Genomic DNA, 18,637 nt, shown 5'->3' on the forward strand with positions numbered 1-18,637 from the left:
TGTTTCGATATTAGTTATATTTTAAAACAACCAGTCATATAGCCTAGCCTACCACTTGTGGAACATTTAAAAGAGAGGCAGATTATGGATATGACTCAGAAATGACATCGGGCAATGGCAGCGCAAGATGTTCAGAAGAACGTAAGAGCTAACTTCTACAAGCTCAAAAACATCCACATAAAAAAAGAAGGTAACGTTAGGCCTAGGCCTAAGAAAAATTGTCGGAAAACTTTGCACATTAATTAGATGTGCAAGGCAAGCAGGCAATTTTTCGGGTTGTTATGGACAATAAAAAATGTGAATATTCACGTTGCACTGTTGTGCGGTGGACTTTCAGGGAGTTAAAACGTTTATTTTTTAAAGAGCCGTTTGTGAGTCAAAAGAGCCGGCTCATTTCAGTGAGCTGAGTCAAATGAGCCGGCTCACGAAAAAGAGCCAGATTGCCCATCACTAGTCGCCACTCTGCTACGTGCAATCCAATTGGACGCACAATGCCACACAACCACATGCAGGTAAGGGCAACCGTCCAATCAGAGAGGCCGAGGGGTGTAACTGTGTGATGTCAAAATGCACACAGGAGTACACCATTGGCTAACGTACGTTTCCATCGCCGTGGCCCTCCGCTGCCCGGCAACAGGATCGGAGCACAACTGCATCCTGTTCCTGTCCCGTGACAACCAATCGATCACAGAGTACAGAGGAAGAAGATGAACAAACATTTCCAGAAAACAAATGGATGAAAATCAGAAAATGCAGAAAGACAAAGATGGTGTGTGATTGAAGGACACAAAGATGATGGAGAGAGAAACAGACAGTGATTGAAATGCTAAACAAACAAAGAGACATTAATTAGAGCAGATGCCAGGTTTAATTCAGGCTGAGAGGGACGGGAGTACAGTTCCTTCAATATCGTGAGCTGTGGGTTTAACAATGGCTACTGTGATGCAAAATCTAGAGCTCAGGGTGACTGATGGCCGATATCACGCCGTTTTATATTTTAATAGAGATATACTGACAAACGCTTGGAAATTTGTACAGGTATTTAGAGTTTTCCACTTAATCACGTATTTAATATTGGGTTTTCCACGAAAATATGAGCACAAAAACATTTACACTGAGAAAGAGCCTAGAACAAAACATATATTGCCAATTAAATGGGTTAAATTATTTATTATAAAGGTGGTTTATAAAAAACTGATCGAGTTGTTTCTAAAAGCAGAAAAAAACCTAAATAAAAAATAGCTATGCATATGGATTATCAGACATTACAATCCAGACTCAATGATGCAACATGAAATGTACTTTAAATATTAACATTAAATGAACATTTATTTACATTATGTTAACTGAAATGACATAAAAATAACTTGAAATTTTGGTTTTCATAAAATGCCTAAAAATCAGCCCATTTATTAGTACATAATTTATGGATAATTAGCATTTACACACATTTCCATTGCAAAACTGAGTTAGAATTAAATGTGACCTTAAGAAGTTTGATATTTTGAATGAACAACAGCTTGTTTTCATTGATGTTAAATTAAGTATGCTATGTACTCTGACTAAAATCTATAGCTAACATGATCTCACACACACACACACACACACACACACACACACACACACACACACACACACACCTTATCATCAGACAGCAAAAACAACTCGCAACCATCTGTAATTCCCCTTCACAGAAAGTGTGTATGATCCAGTTACTACTTGCATGTCTCTAATTACAGACAAAAAGTAAATGCTTCGGAAGCCAAACGCCTTCGAGAGATGATGCCATCACATGAATGTGTATGTGTGTGTATCGGATGTGTTTTCATTCAAATATATTTAGATGCATACTTGTGGAAGAAAGAAGAATTAAAAATGAACATGACGTAAATTACCATCACTAAATATACTGCAAATTATTCTGTTCACTACTCACTGCACGCCAATATACTCCCCGAGTACACACTACAGCGCACATCTAAAGTATACTCGAGGTTCGCCTCATCAATGCATCCTACACACTACACACAAGCGTATTTACCTCAATCTGTCGGCTGTAAAGGAAACAGTGAGGTATCAAATGATTTGAGACAGAACTGAAATGAAGGTCTGAGTTTGGAATGGCACACTAGCCTAGCCTAGCCTATTTGATAACAGTTTTCAGTTTGTATTCAGTGAATGTATGGAGTACTTTGATGACCAACTGCATTTAGCAGAAAGCAATCCAACAAAGACTAAAGCTTTTGATTTCAAGTGTGAAAAATGAACCCAGAACCATATCTTTTTAATATGTCTTTTAAAAATATGTTTTGAGAATCTATCAGTTTCTTTTTTTTAGTTTTCTGAAACCACAAACAACAATTTCAGATCACGCTGTCATACCTGTGCTCCGCCAGTTTGAGTCCTGGTAGAGGAGGTTTGGGCGGAGCCTCTTCCTCTGACATGTCAGTCAAGCTGTCAGTGGGCGTGACAATGGGCGTGGTCTTACTCAGGATCGCCTTCTCGCGTTCAGTTAGAGGATTTTCACACACGCTGAGAAAGAGAGAGAGAAACATCGTTAAACAATCTCTATGCAAATATGATAAATCCACATGGGCTTTTGTGAGTGTACCTCTCCGCTTTGGTCACAGGAGGCGCTGGTTTATTGGGGGACGTCGGGGACGGTTGTTCATGTTTCTCTATTGTGAGTTTCACCAGCTCCTGTTACAAACGCACACACTCCAGTTATAAATATGCCAGTGTTGTTGTTTTAACCTTGTCACAAACACACATCTCATCCCCTCACCTTCACACCATCCAGCACGCCTTTGATCACCGTGGTGACGTTTGCCACGGTGTCCTTGTCGTCGAGGTCGATGCCCTCCAGCATCACCTGGTCGGACCAACGAATGAGTTTCGCCAAACTCTGATAGACGCGGCTATGACAGGAGGACATTGCCGAGCTGCGGAGAGAGGGAGAGAGAGAGAGAGAGAGAGAGAGAGAGAGAGAGAGAGAGAGAGAGAGAGAGAGAGAGAGAGAGAGAGAGAGAGAGAGAGAGAGAGAGAGAGAGAGAGAGAGAGAGAGAGAGAGAGAGAGAGAGAGAGAGAGAGAGAGAGAGAGAGAGAGAGAGAGAGAGAGGCTGCATGTAAAATCCATTCATATACCACTCTATTTAATATTGTACTTTAAGATATCTTAAAGGGGTGGTTGATTATGATTTCACTTTTCTAACTTTAGTTCGTGTGTAATGTTGCTGTTTGATCATAAACAACATCTGCAAAGTTACAAAGCTCAAAGTTAAAAGTAAAGGGAGATATTTGCTTTTACAGAAATGGCTACAACAAATGACACAACATTCTTCCCGGGTTAGTGACATCACCAACCCTAAAATTTACATAAACCCCGCCCCCGGGAATGCGATTTATAGATTATCATGACTAATATGCTAATCATTGACTAGAAGATAACTACACTTAAGCTACCTAAATTCATTAAACTAACCATTCAGAAATGTCCTGTTGCGTCTACATGTTGTCACTTCTTCTTGAGTCTCTCCATCATTGTCTGACTCAGTTTTGAACATAAAAGGCTAAAAGTTTTTGAAATTTCCAGTGCATGTGTGTGTGAGGTAAAAGGACACGAGCTCTTGAAGCTCCGCCCCCTGTGCCGGGAGCAGCAGCTCATTTGCATTTAAAGGGACAGACAAAAAATTTGCGTTTTTGCTCACCCTCAAAAAGTGACAATTTTAACATGCTATATAAAATATCTGTGGAGTATTTTGAGCTAAAACTTCACACACACACTCTGGGGCATCAGAGACTTATTTTACATCTTGTGAAAAGGGCATTATACCAGCCCTTTAAAGATTACCATGGTACATGTTGAAAAACCATAGTTGTGCTGGTCTTCTCACCTGTGCTGTATCCGAGCCTCTACCTGCATGAGAGGCAATATGGCCTCCAGAACTTTACTAGCTGAACCAGGAAGCATCTGGAGAACTTTTGTATCGACGCTCATCTTGTCCACAATCGTCTTGAAGTAACGCAGAGCGCTCACCACCTCCTTCTCCTGTTCCTCCAATCGACTCACCTTCTGTAAAAAGTCATTAATATTATTTACAGAGGATGGAAAGTTGATATTTGCGATAATAAAGCAGCAATAGAGTCACAGTAGAGTTGAGATAGAGCAGCAGTAGAGTTATTCTGCAGCTAAAAAGATGTGGAGATAATCTTTACAGAGATAGAGCTGCAGTAGAGCTACTGTAAAACGTATAGCAATTATAGAGTTGATGTTCACTGACAGACGCACTTGAGTTGCTGTAGAGATATGAGGGTCTAAAAATGTTTACTGCGGTAGAGCAGCAGTAGATTTACTGTAGAATTGAGAGTACATTAATTAGGATGTCAAGTCGATGTTTGCAGTGATATAGTGGCAACAGTTACAGTAGAGTTGAGATTCCTCCCGGGTTAGTGACATCACCAACCCTAAAGTTTACATAAACCCCAACCCCGGGAACGCGAATTATAGATTATCAAGACAGAATATGCTAATCAATGACTAGAAGATAGTTAACTCCACATCAGCAACATAAATTCAACAACTAACCATTCAGAAATGTCCTGTTGCTTCTACATGTTGTCACTTCTTCTCGAGTCTCTCCATCTTTGTCTGACTCCGGTTTGAACATAAAAGGCTAAACGTTTTTGACATTTTCAGTGCATGTGTGTGTGAGGTAAAAGGACACAAGCTGTTGAAGCTCCGCCCCCTGTGCCTGGAGCAGCAGCTCATTTGCATTTAAAGGGACAGACACAAAAACGGTGCGTTTTTGCTGACCCTCAAAAAGTGACAATTTTAACATGCTATATAAAAATATCTGTGGAGTATTTTGAGCTAAAACTTCACACACACACTCTGGGGACATCAGAGACTTATTTTACATCTTGTGAAAAGGGCATTATACCTCCCCTTTAAAGCATAGAGTTAATGTTCACTGACAGCAGCACTAGAGATGCTGTAGAGTTAAGAGGGTATACCGTTAATGTGCACTGATGTACAAGGTTAGCAGAGTTATTGTAGAGATATGAGGGTGGAAAGTGAATGTTTACTGCGGTAGAGAAGCAGATTTACTGCAGAATTGAAAGTAGAGAGTTATTGTTCACTGATGTAGAGCGACCGTAGAGTTGCTGTAAAGTTGAGAGGGTTGAGTTTGGAGTAACTGTAGAGGTAAGAGGGTGGAAAGGTGATGTTTACTGTGGAAGAGCAGCAGTAGAGTAACTGTAGAGTTAGTGGAAAGTTAACACTGACTACTGTAGAGTTATGGTAGAGTAACTGTAGATCTCAAAAGGAGAGAGTAGAGTTGCTTTACCTTGTTGACGGGTTTCTCGGGAGTCTTCACCGCAGGCTCTGGCTGGAGTTGTTTGCTTTTCTTAGATGGAGTTCTTTTAATCTTCGGGGAATGAAATTTCATCAATTTCATCGTGAAAGAGGAGAGGTGAGACTTCTGGGATTCTGGAAAACAACAAAACACAGAAGGATAAATTCACAAGACAAGTACATATCAAAAGATTTAATCAAAAAAATTTAAATTAAAAATCTGCCACAGACCAAAAAACCCCTAGGTGATTTAGGAAATTCATTCAGGCTTCATCTTTGACGAACACACAGCACTGTTTCGGTTATCAGAGAGATGACAGATACATTTAGAGAGACGATCTGTCACTGGAAAAGGAGGGTGGGATACTTACAACCAGCAATCAATGCAAGATCAGAGTCGTTTTATATAATAAGCAATATTAAACTATACAAATAAACACATAGCCTACAAGCCTCACTGGCGATAAACATCACCAAACAAATGTGCTCCCACAGGCAATTACATAAACTAGAAACCCCGTCTGTGGGGGTTTATCATAATTGGAATTTTATGGGCTGTAATTACAGAGAAAGGGAGAGACACTATACACACACACACACACACCACACACACACCTTAATTTATCATCCTGTTCAGAGTCATATGTTAAATAATGCTCTCACATGCACAATTAGACAGAATCTAAACTGCACAGCTCATTCAGAAATCATTGTGATTGTGACATCACAACAACAAGGTCATTTACATAAATCTGCCCACATTTATTTACACAACTATTACTCCGTATTTAAGAACATCGGCCCTCTCCACTACGGAAAGGTTACACAATCATAATAGAGTTCGTTTCTCAGAAATCTTAAAGGTAAAGCAGCAAAACAGCCAGTTTAAAGATTTAAAGTGTGTAAATTCAGCATGACTAGCATTACCAGACAAAACGGAGGAGTCAGACAGGGTGGAATATAATATGGTCACGAAAAAAACTATGATGACTGTATTTGGTGCAAGAAACCTCATCTCAATAATTTTGTTGTTGTTTTAGCTTATTTTAATGCTTGTTTTGTTTTGAATCATCTAAAAGGCCCCCGTGGAAGTTTGTTGTCCTCCTGTTTGAGAACCGCTGCTCTAAGCCCATCACACACACAACGCTGATCCCAGAAAATTGCCATAAAATTGCAGTGCCTTCCGTGTGAACGCAAACACGTCCCGGGATTGATCCCAGGATGGGGACCTAGTAACATTGCTGGGATCAGAGTCCCAGAATAATCTCTGTGTGAACAAAAGGCAGGACCGATGCCGTAAGGGGTGTGTTGTAGTGATGACGCTGAAGCTGAGATCATTCACCAGCTTAGTTGAACGGTACGCGATGCACTAGTTTATGATCGAATCAAAAAAGAAAAAAAGGTACGAGCATGGTTTCTCGAGAGCAATCGCAGATTATAAGCAACCTTAAAGGAACACGCTGACTTTTTGGTACTTTTGCTCATTCACCGTATCCCCCAGAGTTAGATAAGTCCATACATACCCTTCTCATCTCCGTGCGTGCCGTAACTCTGTCTGACGCTCCCACCGCTAGCCTAGCTTAGCACAAAGACTGGAGGTAAATGGCTCCAGCTAGCATACTGTTCCCAATAAGTGAAAAAATAACGCCAACATTTTCCTATTTACATGTTGTGGTTTGTAAAGTCACAGCGTGTACAAATAACAAGGCCACATGAGACACAGCCATCTTCTAACCGTATACATACTGGGGACTATATTCTCAGAAGGTGAAGCACTGCTACTTCTGCGGAGGGATTTGCTCACAGCGCCTGAGAAGCCCTGCGGTGAGGAGACGAGAGTTCGCTCAGTGTTGCGCTAATCACTCCGCAGAAGTAGCAGTGCTTCGCCTTCTGAGAATATAGTTCCCAGTATGTATACGGTTAGAAGATGTGTTTCATGTGACCTTGTTATTTGAACACGCTGTGACTATACAAACCACAACATGTAAATAGGAAAATTATGGCGTTATTTGGTCACTTATTGGGAGCAGTATGCTAGCTGGAGCCGTTTACCTACAGTCTTTGTGCTAAGCTAGGCTAGCGGTGGGTGCGTCAGACAGAGTTACGGCACGCACGGAGATGAGAAGAGTATGTATGGACTTATCTAACTCTGGGGGTATGGTGAATAAGCTAAAGTCCCAAAAAGTCGGCGTGTTCCTTTAAGTTAACATCAACATCCTGATGTCACATATCTTTAAGGTGTGTGTGTGTGTGAATGCATGCATAGATTTCAGAAAATCACTGGAAGTGTGAATTAAACTAAAATCAAACGATTATCAGTGTGTTTTCCAGAATCTCTGTGTGAAAGGGGCTCTAGTGTGTGTTTAAGAAGCGTGTACTTAGTTGGGACAGCCTGTAATCATACACACTCTCTCCAAACACATGGATGCACAGTTGACCTCTGACCCCTCATTAGAAAAAAAAAACACTTTTTGGGTTACAAAAATGCAGGAAACTACATGTCATGTTTGTGTGTTTTGGTGTGAATGTTGACAGCCATTGTTGCAGAAAGGGTCTCTGCCTTTTCCGTTCAGAGTGTGCTCAGAACAATGCCTTCTGGGTAAACCGGAAAAGTTGTATTGTAACTAACATGGGTGGAGCCATTATGCTCTAATACACACACATACAACACTTAATTAACCTCTCACACACGCATGCATGGTGGGCGTATTAAGGCCTGTAGGCTGAAAAGAACAGCAGTGGAGCGTGGGTAATGTAGTGCTTTAAATGTAACCACCACTAAAATCCATACTACAGATCCATATCACACACCAGCACTCACCAATCAATGTCTACAATACAATACTGAGTGTGTAAGTGGCTGCATCATGCAAAGTGAATGTAGATTTGACTCAAGAAACCTAGCATTGTGCAAATGGGAGTGGAAAGTTCTGCGCGTGATCTACTGACGAACACAGACACACCCGGATCATTTCCATAATGACCAACGCAATCTACCAAGAGAAGCACAAATAATGCTAAACAAATCATTTGGGGGCGGTAAATAATGGCGCAAATACCACAAACCTTAGTAAATCACCTAGCATGATTAATTTAACCCTCGGGTCATTTTTTAAAACATTTACTGTTCATAGGAGTGGTCCAAGACCTTGGGACTTTTGTAGCACTTAAACCACAAATACACACACACACACACACACACACACACACACACACACACACACACACAATTCAAGGAGTGAATGTGGTTATGTGGTTGAAATTACAAAAAGTAACATATTTCCCTCACGGGTCAATTTGACCCCCTTAGAAATTAATGTAATGCGAGGAATGCTTCAGTACACAGAAAAAACTAAAAATGTTCTAAATTAAAACAAAACTGCTATTGGTAAAACTTTACCAAAATATTATTTTACAAGTCTACACGTGTATCTGAATGCATACTGAAGTAACTGACTTTAGGACCCAGCGGCACAACTCATGTTATATATATATATATATTATATGATATAATATCTCAATGTGAGATATTTTGAGCTGATTTGAGCTGGTCATTGCATGTATTGAACATTGCATGAGTTATTTAGAATTTCAGTTGAAAGAATGTGCTTAAATTATATTATTTATTGGAAAAAAAAATCTAGAAATTTAAAGGTACATAAAATAAAAAATTATATTAAAAAATAAATCTCCAAAAATATTTGCATTAAAAAATATTTAAAAAATGAAACAATAAGCTTTCTGGAAAAAAATATATATAATTAAAGGGACACTAAGTATCTTTTTAGGTATTTTATTATCTAAAATCAATATTTTTATTCATAAATATGTCCTCAATGGTGTACAAATACCTCGGCCAATTATCTGACTTATCCTTATAAATGAAGAATTTATTATCTTTATATACATGGGACGGGTAGGTCCACGGAGGCTTCCATGTAGTTCCGCCATATTGCAAAACTATAATAGCAGAGAGGGACAAAAAGTACTAAGCCAACGCGTTTCCACAACACGTTTTCGTTCAGAGCCAGCCGAAACCAGCAGAAACGCAGGTGCAGAGCAGTGAGAGGTGCTTCAAACTGCACCGGCCAGTTTAAAAGTCTGGATTACATTGTTATTATGGACCATACATATGCCAAGCCACAGGAGAAGAAAACATCGTCGTCAAAAATAGAACGTAAAATGCGTGGGATTTCCCCCTTTCTGGTCAATGTATCATAATTGGTCCGGTGGGGATAAATTTATCCTCCCCTCAAAGTGATCATACTACATAGTGGCGAGACGGATGACAAAACTTATCACGGATCCGTGGTTTGATTAAAGTCAATTTTATTTTAAAATGATTACTCACTCACTCTTGAGCGTCTGGCGCGAGTGATTTCAATGTAAAGACGCGTTTATGCGCGTCTAGAGGTCCTGCGGCGCTGTGTTTAGCACGGCGCGGTAGACACGAGCCTCATTCTACTCCAGTTTGCGCGAATGAGGCGAATTGCTATCACAGATGATGTCTTTTCTATCATTTCACTGTAGCTCAGCATCGCGATGTAAAGTTAACGTTATTGCATGATCACAGTTCATATGTGTGGGGAAAGATAAGCTATTAGAGTAAAAATATTGCGTTAGGCTACTTCAGTTAATAAGAAAAAAGATTTTACAATTCCTGCAAATGCAGTGATTAAGGTCATGTTCTCATGATTTATTTTTATGAATAACAATGTTTCAAAACATCCCCCCCCCACTGTGCCCCCACCCTGGGCATAACTACAATATTTCATGTTTTTCACAGTCAGTAATTCATACTGTAACATTCGTTTGTTTGTTGTCATGTTGCAGTTTGTTTGAAATAACACACCTGTTCACCTGAAGGAAAGCTCGACGAAGTGCTATTAGAAGACATCCTGTCAAAGCTTTTTGGTACATATCGCCTACCGTAGATGCAATGCGCATTTGAAAAAGCGAGGCGCTGGAGAGCAAAATTAGTTTGAATGCAAAATACAAATTCACCACTAGATGGGAGTAATTCCTACTTATTGTCCCTTTAAGGCTTCGGGTCATTTTGACCCGCGAGGGAAAGGTTTGTTACAGGATGCAAGGGAAAGATGAAATTCTGGATGAGAAACTCCTACAAATGGACATGCAATAAGGTCAGCCACAAAATAACTGTCCATGCCTTTTCAGAACTAATTTATCACTGTCTTCAGTAAATCCTGACAGTAACGGCAAATGAGGGTTTGCGCTGGAGCAAGCTGTTAGTAAATCTGGGATACTTTGTCCCACAATGAATGCAAAGTGCTCCACTTGACCTTCCATGTCCAGTGTGACTCATAATCGGATCTGAATGCCAAAAGTTAAGATGTTTTTGACAAAACTGTTTTAAATAAAAGTTATTTCAGAGATTACAACTGGATCCAATCGCCCAATTAGAAATGCAATGTCATGCAACAACAATGTTAGAAATGCTTATTGGTATATTGAAGAGAGTGATTTCTTACAGTCCTAATTAGGACAGTTGGGCCTGGCGGCGGGTAAGGACTAGGAGTAAGATTTGGTTTCTGATGTTTGTATTACAAATTATCTATGCTTTTTGTCACTGTTTAAACTCTTATTTGTGTCCATAATCAATACAAAAAACCTGGAAGAAGAAAAAAAGAAAATAAATGCTTATTGGTGTATTCAGAATCATGTTTCGCATACTATTATAATAGACGTATGAAAAAAAAAACTGTAAAAAGGAGAGTTGATGTCATCAAATAAAACAAACAATGATTAGTGTAAATCATCAGAAAGCACTGGATCAACAAGACCCTCATTAACATAACCAAGTACATTATGTTAAGCGTACAATTTTGGTTTGGTCAATTCATTATTATTTAAAACTGTTGCAAGTCTTTCACTGTCACTAGCTAAGTTTCCATCCACTTGTCAATCGAGTTCTCTGAAGTTCGGTAAAAAAACTCATGCGAATAAAGCTGGTGAAAGTGTGTTTCCATCCAACGGTTTTAAAGCCAATAAAAACCTGTGCGTAATGACGTCACATGCTGTTTTGCGATCAAATTGGTATATCGAATTGATTTGAGACATTTTAAGGTGTTTCCATTAATTTTCGCACTGAATCGCACAACATTTGCGAACAAAGTTTTGCTAGACAAAATGCAATTCATTATTTATTCTGCAAATAACGTTTCCATCAGCGTTTATCGCATAAACCGTATATCGATCAAGATAAAATCTGATGAGACCGAACGTATTTCATCACGAGTCGATATTCATGAAATTCAATCGATACTGTTTCCATAAGGCATTTTTAATTCGATATCACTTCATTCGGATAAAAACGTGTGGATGGAAACATAGTCATCGCTGATGATTAATTGTCATCCAAATAATTGTGGTTAATTTAGTTTCCTTTTTTGTTCACGTCTCTTAATTTAAGCTTAAAGCTGCAGTCCGTCGTTTTTCCTCTTTGTCGCCATCTCTGTTCGAAATCTGCAATTGCAGTTATTCGCGGAATTATTAACTGTGCGTCGGTAGTAAATCGGCATGAAACAGCGCGGATGAACACAATGTATTGAGGAGAACCTGTCGCTTCCGCGTCACTGTGGAAACTATACTGTCATCAGCAATCTCGGAGTATACTTTTTGAAAGTGTCAACATTAGAATTTTCATCGGAAAATGTCATCTGAACAAGTAAGTAACATTCACTTTTGTTCTGACCAAATTCGGGGGGTGGGGGGAAGCATTGCAGTGGGCTATATCATGCTGATTAAATCTGACGATTGCTTATATCACGTCAAAACGTGAAAAATATATTTTTTCTGTAGCCACTCTGAAGTCCGAAGTCTTTGGGTTTTACAACTGGTGAATCTCCAGCTGTCACTGGTGATTGTGCTTTATACTTTCGGGATCCGCCATACCAAGTGCTAAGCTAAATCTCCACCATCATCCACACACGCTAGCCGGGGACTCCTTCTCTATGTGTACAGAAGTGACGTAATGACGCAAAGACATGCTCGAAATTCCCGCGGAAATCCACCAGTACCACTGGAATTAAAATCATTATTACAAGCTTACCGTTTTGAATCGAGGTAAGGCAAGCAGATCGTTTTGAACACTGGCTGGATAAGTTTTTTTTCAAAAATGTATTTTTTTATATTTTTAAACCCAAAAAAGTGCCGGACTGCAGCTTTAAGTAAACATTCACATAAAACACAACTTGAAAGAAATCAAATTTGATTGAATGTTTCTTTAAGGCTTTGTAAGCAACTACTGCACAGGGATAGAATGACATGAATAATACTATTTAAAATATTTAAAACCAGAATTTGTGTTTAGCCCATTAACCAGCAACAGGCCTGAAATGCATTATGGGTAACCCTGATGCTGTGCTTCAAGCCTGAGTAAATTATGCTGTCAATCAAATTCCACTTAGTGCAGAACATTTCAACATGCAGGCTAATGTAATTCCCTGACAGATCAACTATAGCACACTTCCCTCCCTCCCTCGCTCTCGCTCTCTCTCTCTCTCGCTCCCGCTCCGCCTGAGGGAGTGTTTTCACTCTTTAATGGAATGCTGATAATATAGATTGACGGAAAAACAGAGAGGGATGCATCAGATATCAGCTGCATCCTTCAAACCATGTCCATTATAGACTAATGAACACACGTGTGTGTGTGTCTGAACACAAGCGCAGTTGCTAGAAAAATGAATTCAGGAATAGGAAGCCCCGGCCAAATCCTGCATCATTTCCTGTCCAGTGACCCCATCATCACACAGAGACTGCGTTCCCCAACCTCCGGTTCAAGGTCTGCTTCAGCACGAAAGTACACACATACAATTACTCCTAACTCATGTCACCTGCAGGTCACAGCCACCGCTTCCTGCTTTGGCCTCAGTCCTACCCATCAACTTCCTGTCTGGCTCAAATGCACAGGAGCACTTCCTGTGCTGCCCATCCTCTTTACAACAAAGAGCGCTGACCTCTGGAACACTGAGTCATGGATATAACCACACCCACCCACCCACCCACCCACCCACCCACACACACCCACCCACACACACCCACCCACACCCACACCCACACCCACACCCACACACACACGTTTACTTAGCTATCTAAAGACATTCCATAGACGTAATGGTTTTTATACTGTACAAACTGTATATTCTCTCTCCTTACACTAACCCGACCCATCACAGAAAACGTTCTGCATTTAAAAAAAACAACTTTATTTTTATACCAGATTTACAAATGAGGACGTCCCTAAAGATTTTGGTCACTTCTGGGTACAATTTCGTCCCCAAAATATAGTTAAGTAGGTACACACACACACACACACACAAACACACACACACACTACATTTAGCTATTTAAACTACAGAATACAAACACTTGCTATTTTTTTTTACATATTACAGTCAGAAATATTTTGAATGTACTAATATAAAATTTAAATATAAAAGTTTCCTAAACAAACAAATCGATTCAAAAATCATTGTTTCTTAAACTATTAATATAAATACAAGAAAAATACAAAACCGTAACAAACCAAATAATGAGAATAAACGAATAGGATAACTATTAAAATACAATCTACAGGTTAACTAACAATAAAAACGCTAATTTTAACTAATTTATTAATGATCACAAGCATATTTTGAATTCATTATATTTATACAATTGTGATTCAAAAATAAAACACGAAAAGCTCAAATTTGACATGATTCTGCCTTTTATTTTTAAAACATAACAGCATAATCGATGCTGGTCTGTGGTTGACAAAGAGGAATACTTTTTTTTACTAAAATTGTTTTATTTACATGCAAGGAGTTTCTTTGTTTTATAAGAACACAAAAAATGATCATCATGCACAAGAATGTACATGTGCAATACTTATAATCTTGTTAACAGGCTCTTGTGACAGTGAGTGTCTCATATCTCGACATGAATCTACCCACACAAATCACACGGCAGGAAACGCTGTCATAAAAGAGGTGTGGAGAAGCAGGTGCAGGAGGAGGAGGAGGAGGAGGAGGAGGAGGAGGAGGAGGAGGAGGAGGAGAACTGGGTTACTGGAGCAGACGTGATGCCGACAGACTTACTCAAGTGAAAAACACGAGTGTGCCGCCAGCCGAAGGAAAAGACAGAATGGAGAGGAGTTATCTGGACACGCTTACTAACAGGATTTGTGTGATTCAGGAATTCTGTGCAGTTTTCATGTGACTAATGCACACACACACATTCCCCAGCATTAACCATCATCATTCATCATCTTTCACGACTAAAATCGTGAAAAATCACGATTGACAAAATCAAGTCCCGCACGTTTGTTCTTGTTTGAGAAGACGATTTACTGGTAGCCTGGCTAACGCCAGACCCAATTCTCGCTGAGACTTGGGTCTGGGAACCACATGTGCATTTTCTCGTATTTGAGGCGTGGTTTACGAATGCGCCGGCGCCGTTTATTGGGTGCTAAGAATGTCTATCAAATGCGCCTGTACGTAGCTCATAGCCAATCGTTTCCATTATACCAGATGACGTATGTAGAGAAATGGTTTAACGCCAAACGCTGCTCTTTTTTCTAAATAAAATTGCGATCTAAACTACTTAGAACAATATCTAAGGCTGCATCAAAAGGTAGCTTCGCGTCTGCTGCCATGTTGACTCCATAGATATAAACAAACTGCTTAGTTGTGTCGCAAAGATGTCGTCATCATGGTCGTCATCGTCTTGCTGCTCCCTCCCCGTTCTGTGATTGGTTCCCTAAACGAGGCGAAAATCAGGTCCATGGTTTCCAGACTGCCTTTCAGCGAGAATAAAATCGCGCTGCGCAAAGGCAGTCTGGGGAAACCCAGGCTAATTTACTGGATAATATACATCACAACAGGGAAGAAATGAATCGCAGCTTCCGTTTCATGCCAACTTTAAGTTAAAGGGGTGGTAAAATGCCCTTTTCACAAGATGTAAAATAAATCTCTGATGTCCCCAGTGTGTGTGTGTGTGTGTGAAGTTTTAGCTCAAAATACCCCACAGATATTTTTATATAGCATGTTAAAATTGTCACTTTTTGAAGGTGAGCAAAAACGCACCGTTCCTTTAAATGCAAATGAGCTGCTGCTCCTGGCACAGGGGGCGGAGCTTCAAGAGCTCATGTCCTTTTACCTCACACACACATGCACTGAAAATTTCAATGACTAATGCAAACACATTCCCCTACATTAACCATCATCATTCACGACTCTATGGACAAAATCAAGTTCCACACCTTTGTTCTTGTTTGAGAAGACGATTCACTGGATAATATACATCACAACAGGGAAGAAATGAATCGCAGCTTCCGTTTCATGCCAACTTTAAGTTAACATCAATACACATTTTATTTTTTCCCAATAAAAGATTGAAAAAAAAATATCAAGACAGCTGTTTTTATCCATATGGTTCAGCCCAAACACAGATGATTAAATACACAGGCGTCATCCTCTGATCTAGAGTTCCACATTCCATCAAACACACATAGTCCTGATCTATTTCTGCCCTTCTGCTTTACACACACACACACACACACACACACACACACACACACACACACACACACACACACACTGTTGCCACGGTGACATAAGCAAAGTGACACATGTGATTGACGTGTGTCAGCTGAAATTAGCTTCTGTTCTTCTGTCTCGCCTCAGTGTACTGGCGTCTACAACACAAAACAAATACTATACAAACAAGGGATAGTTGTTCCAAACCTGTACAAGTTTCTTCTTCTGAACACAAAAATAGACATTTGAAAGAATGTCGGTAAGCAGACAGTTGATGAACCCCATTAACTTCCATAGTATTTTTTCCCCAACTATGGAAATCAATGGTTACCATCAACTGTCTGGTTACCGACATTCTTTAAAATATCTTATTTTGTGTTCAACAAAGGGGTGAGTAAATCTTGACAGAATTGTCCTTTTTGAGTGAACTATTCCTTTAAAGAGTCACATTATAATAAAAACATTTCTTCATTGTCCACTTTAAAAGTTAACGTTTAGTTAATTAAAATACAATCATTCATTGCTCTTTCGTGTTAGTTTACAGTGTTTAAACAAACGCTAACAGATACAGTTTATTAACATTTGATTTAAAAAATATATAGGCCAACGTAAATGTTGAAAATAACATTATCCAAGATAAATATTGTTAATTGATAGGCTAGTTCATATTAACTGATGAAACCCTATTGTAGCCTAAATGTTACTGTTTTAGACATATTCTCAAAACAATTCCTATAAAACAATGTACAACATCTTTGGACACCCATACTCATGTCTCTGTTCATCCATTGCAATACATTATGAGCAAATTCTGTTTGTCAAGATGTTTTGGAAATATCAAATAAACCCAAAACCTGATGGGAACAAAATAATTAAGGAGCTTCCACAAACTACAGTACAGTCTTCTTCAGGGTTTCTGAGACGTTAGTGACTTCGAGACAGTCAAAGTGTCAGGTAAACAGAGCATTGCAAGCAGACAGACTGTACGTCAGGACAACTGATGAGGTTTTATTAGTTTCTGTTTGGTAAACAGAGCATTACGCCGCCTGAGAGCGAGTGACAGCACAGCGAGAGGAGAAACGCACGGAGATTATCATTTCCGGATGCAAAACACTTGTTATCCTTCACCCACTATCTCTCTCTCACACACACGGAGTCTCATCCTGCTCTCAACTCTCTCTGTCTGGACTTGGATGATGTCTAACAGAATTTCCAAGAGTATTTAAATTTGACCGTTCGCAAAGACCCGCCCCCTTAGTTACTGTCGCTATGTCCGACAAACTACGCCGCTCTCACACACACCATGTTCTCACGCAGTGAAAAACACATCGCGGAGCAGAGAGCACACTGACAGACAAGACAGACCAGGTTATTTTTGATATTAAACATTAAACAAAGTCTCACCTTTCAAATTTGGTCATTTTTTTAATGAAATTTAAACAATAAATACCGTTTTGTGGCTCTTTAATATTGTCGTGACAGATCGCTGTAGAGCATAATTTAAAGCTGCTCGTGAACCCATCATCTCTTCTCTCAACCGCGGAAAGGCGTCAGTACTCTCCGTTTCTCAAGTTAAAATCCTCCAATGTTAATCTACTAACTCTCCTGACTGCTTTGTCGGACAAAATGGGGGATGGCGAAGTATGACTGGTCAGATCACCTGTCAATCAAGCTCCCTGCGAAAGGTCAATCTTTTAAATGCCTTTACATTTATTATCTCCCAAAAAAAAAAAAAATCTGAATAAAGAGTCCTCTGCCTTGAACCAAATCAACCAGCATGAATACTTATTAAAACTGATCCCCCATTACTTTATCGATACATTTATAAACATTATTCCATATAAAACACAAAGTTTGTCTTTGTAATGTTTTATCAAACAACTTTCATTATCACACCAAGTCCACTTTTTAACCCCTCTCTGACTCAATTCAGTTCATTTTTTTATGATCCAATTATTGGATAAAGTCAAGTTCTTACATTTTTTCCTGTTTCCTTTGGAACTACATTAGATTACAGAAGTAAAATGAGTTACGAACGGAATTACAGGCTTAATCGTCTTTTACGAGGGAATGAATGAACTACTAACGTAACTGAATCAGTCAAAGTCAGTTTTCTAATGCATTTTCTTATTTTTCCAAATGTTCCTCTCCCTTATCCTATTGCTAAGATTCACATTTCTACTTCTGAAGAAAGTGGCGAGCTCCATTTCAGCATGAAAACTGGCACACTGAAAGTACGGGCAAAACAATCATTTATCTCCTCTAAATCAGACAGGATGCTTTGATAGCACAATATGAACCCAGATGTTTGGCTTGAGTTACGCAGAACCCGAATGCGGACGGTTTAATGTGATCTGAGGTTCTGCCATCAGCACTTCTTCTGAATGTCCTATTTTGGACTTACGGGCCTTGAATAGATGCTGGCACAGCACAGAGCAAACATTCAAGTGCGTGTTTCAGTGATAAAGTAGAAAGCTAAATGCAATGTTTCTGATACAGGTATCAAAAGAGTGCAGAACTATTTGCAAAATGAGCATTTTTTTTCTCTTTGAAGACTCTCGTCAATCCACAGCTCTAAATCCGAAATGTCCCGAACAGATTAGTCAAAATCTCATTCATGTCCTCCTGAAAGACTCTCTCCGCGTCTCTTTTTCTGGGACGCAGATCTTTGGGTTGGATCCACCCAGAGTTTGACTGGATCAAATGAGCACTTAGACAAAAGCCACACAACTGGAACGGGAAG

The 18,637-nt window shown here is 39.5% G+C and overlaps 2 protein-coding genes across 11 annotated transcripts in view; one reads left to right on the forward strand and one right to left on the reverse strand.

The window, feature by feature from the left end:
- The window catches only part of dnlz (DNL-type zinc finger), a 242,196-nt gene that overhangs the window by 37,919 nt on the left and 185,640 nt on the right, over positions 1-18,637 (forward strand). The gene's annotated exons all lie outside the window — the stretch shown is intronic.
- rapgef1b (Rap guanine nucleotide exchange factor (GEF) 1b) overlaps positions 1-18,637 on the reverse strand; it is a 53,792-nt gene that overhangs the window by 25,836 nt on the left and 9,319 nt on the right. For 5 of the 10 annotated variants that reach the window (XM_079586363.1, XM_079586362.1, XM_079586360.1 and 2 more), the window contains exons 2-7: positions 5,346-5,488; positions 3,894-4,072; positions 2,786-2,942; positions 2,612-2,700; positions 2,383-2,532; positions 601-663 (exon numbers count right to left, since the gene is read on the reverse strand). In XM_079586363.1, the coding sequence (XP_079442489.1) occupies positions 601-663; positions 2,383-2,532; positions 2,612-2,700; positions 2,786-2,942; positions 3,894-4,072; positions 5,346-5,488 (781 nt within the window). The remainder of the gene's footprint in view (positions 1-600; positions 664-2,382; positions 2,533-2,611; positions 2,701-2,785; positions 2,943-3,893; positions 4,073-5,345; positions 5,489-18,637) is intronic. The other 5 variants (XM_079586361.1, XM_079586367.1, XM_079586366.1 and 2 more) reach the window with 1 other exon arrangement.

Source organism: Phoxinus phoxinus (assembly GCF_949152265.1).
Source record: "Phoxinus phoxinus genome assembly, chromosome: 17".
NCBI lineage: Eukaryota > Metazoa > Chordata > Actinopteri > Cypriniformes > Leuciscidae > Phoxinus > Phoxinus phoxinus.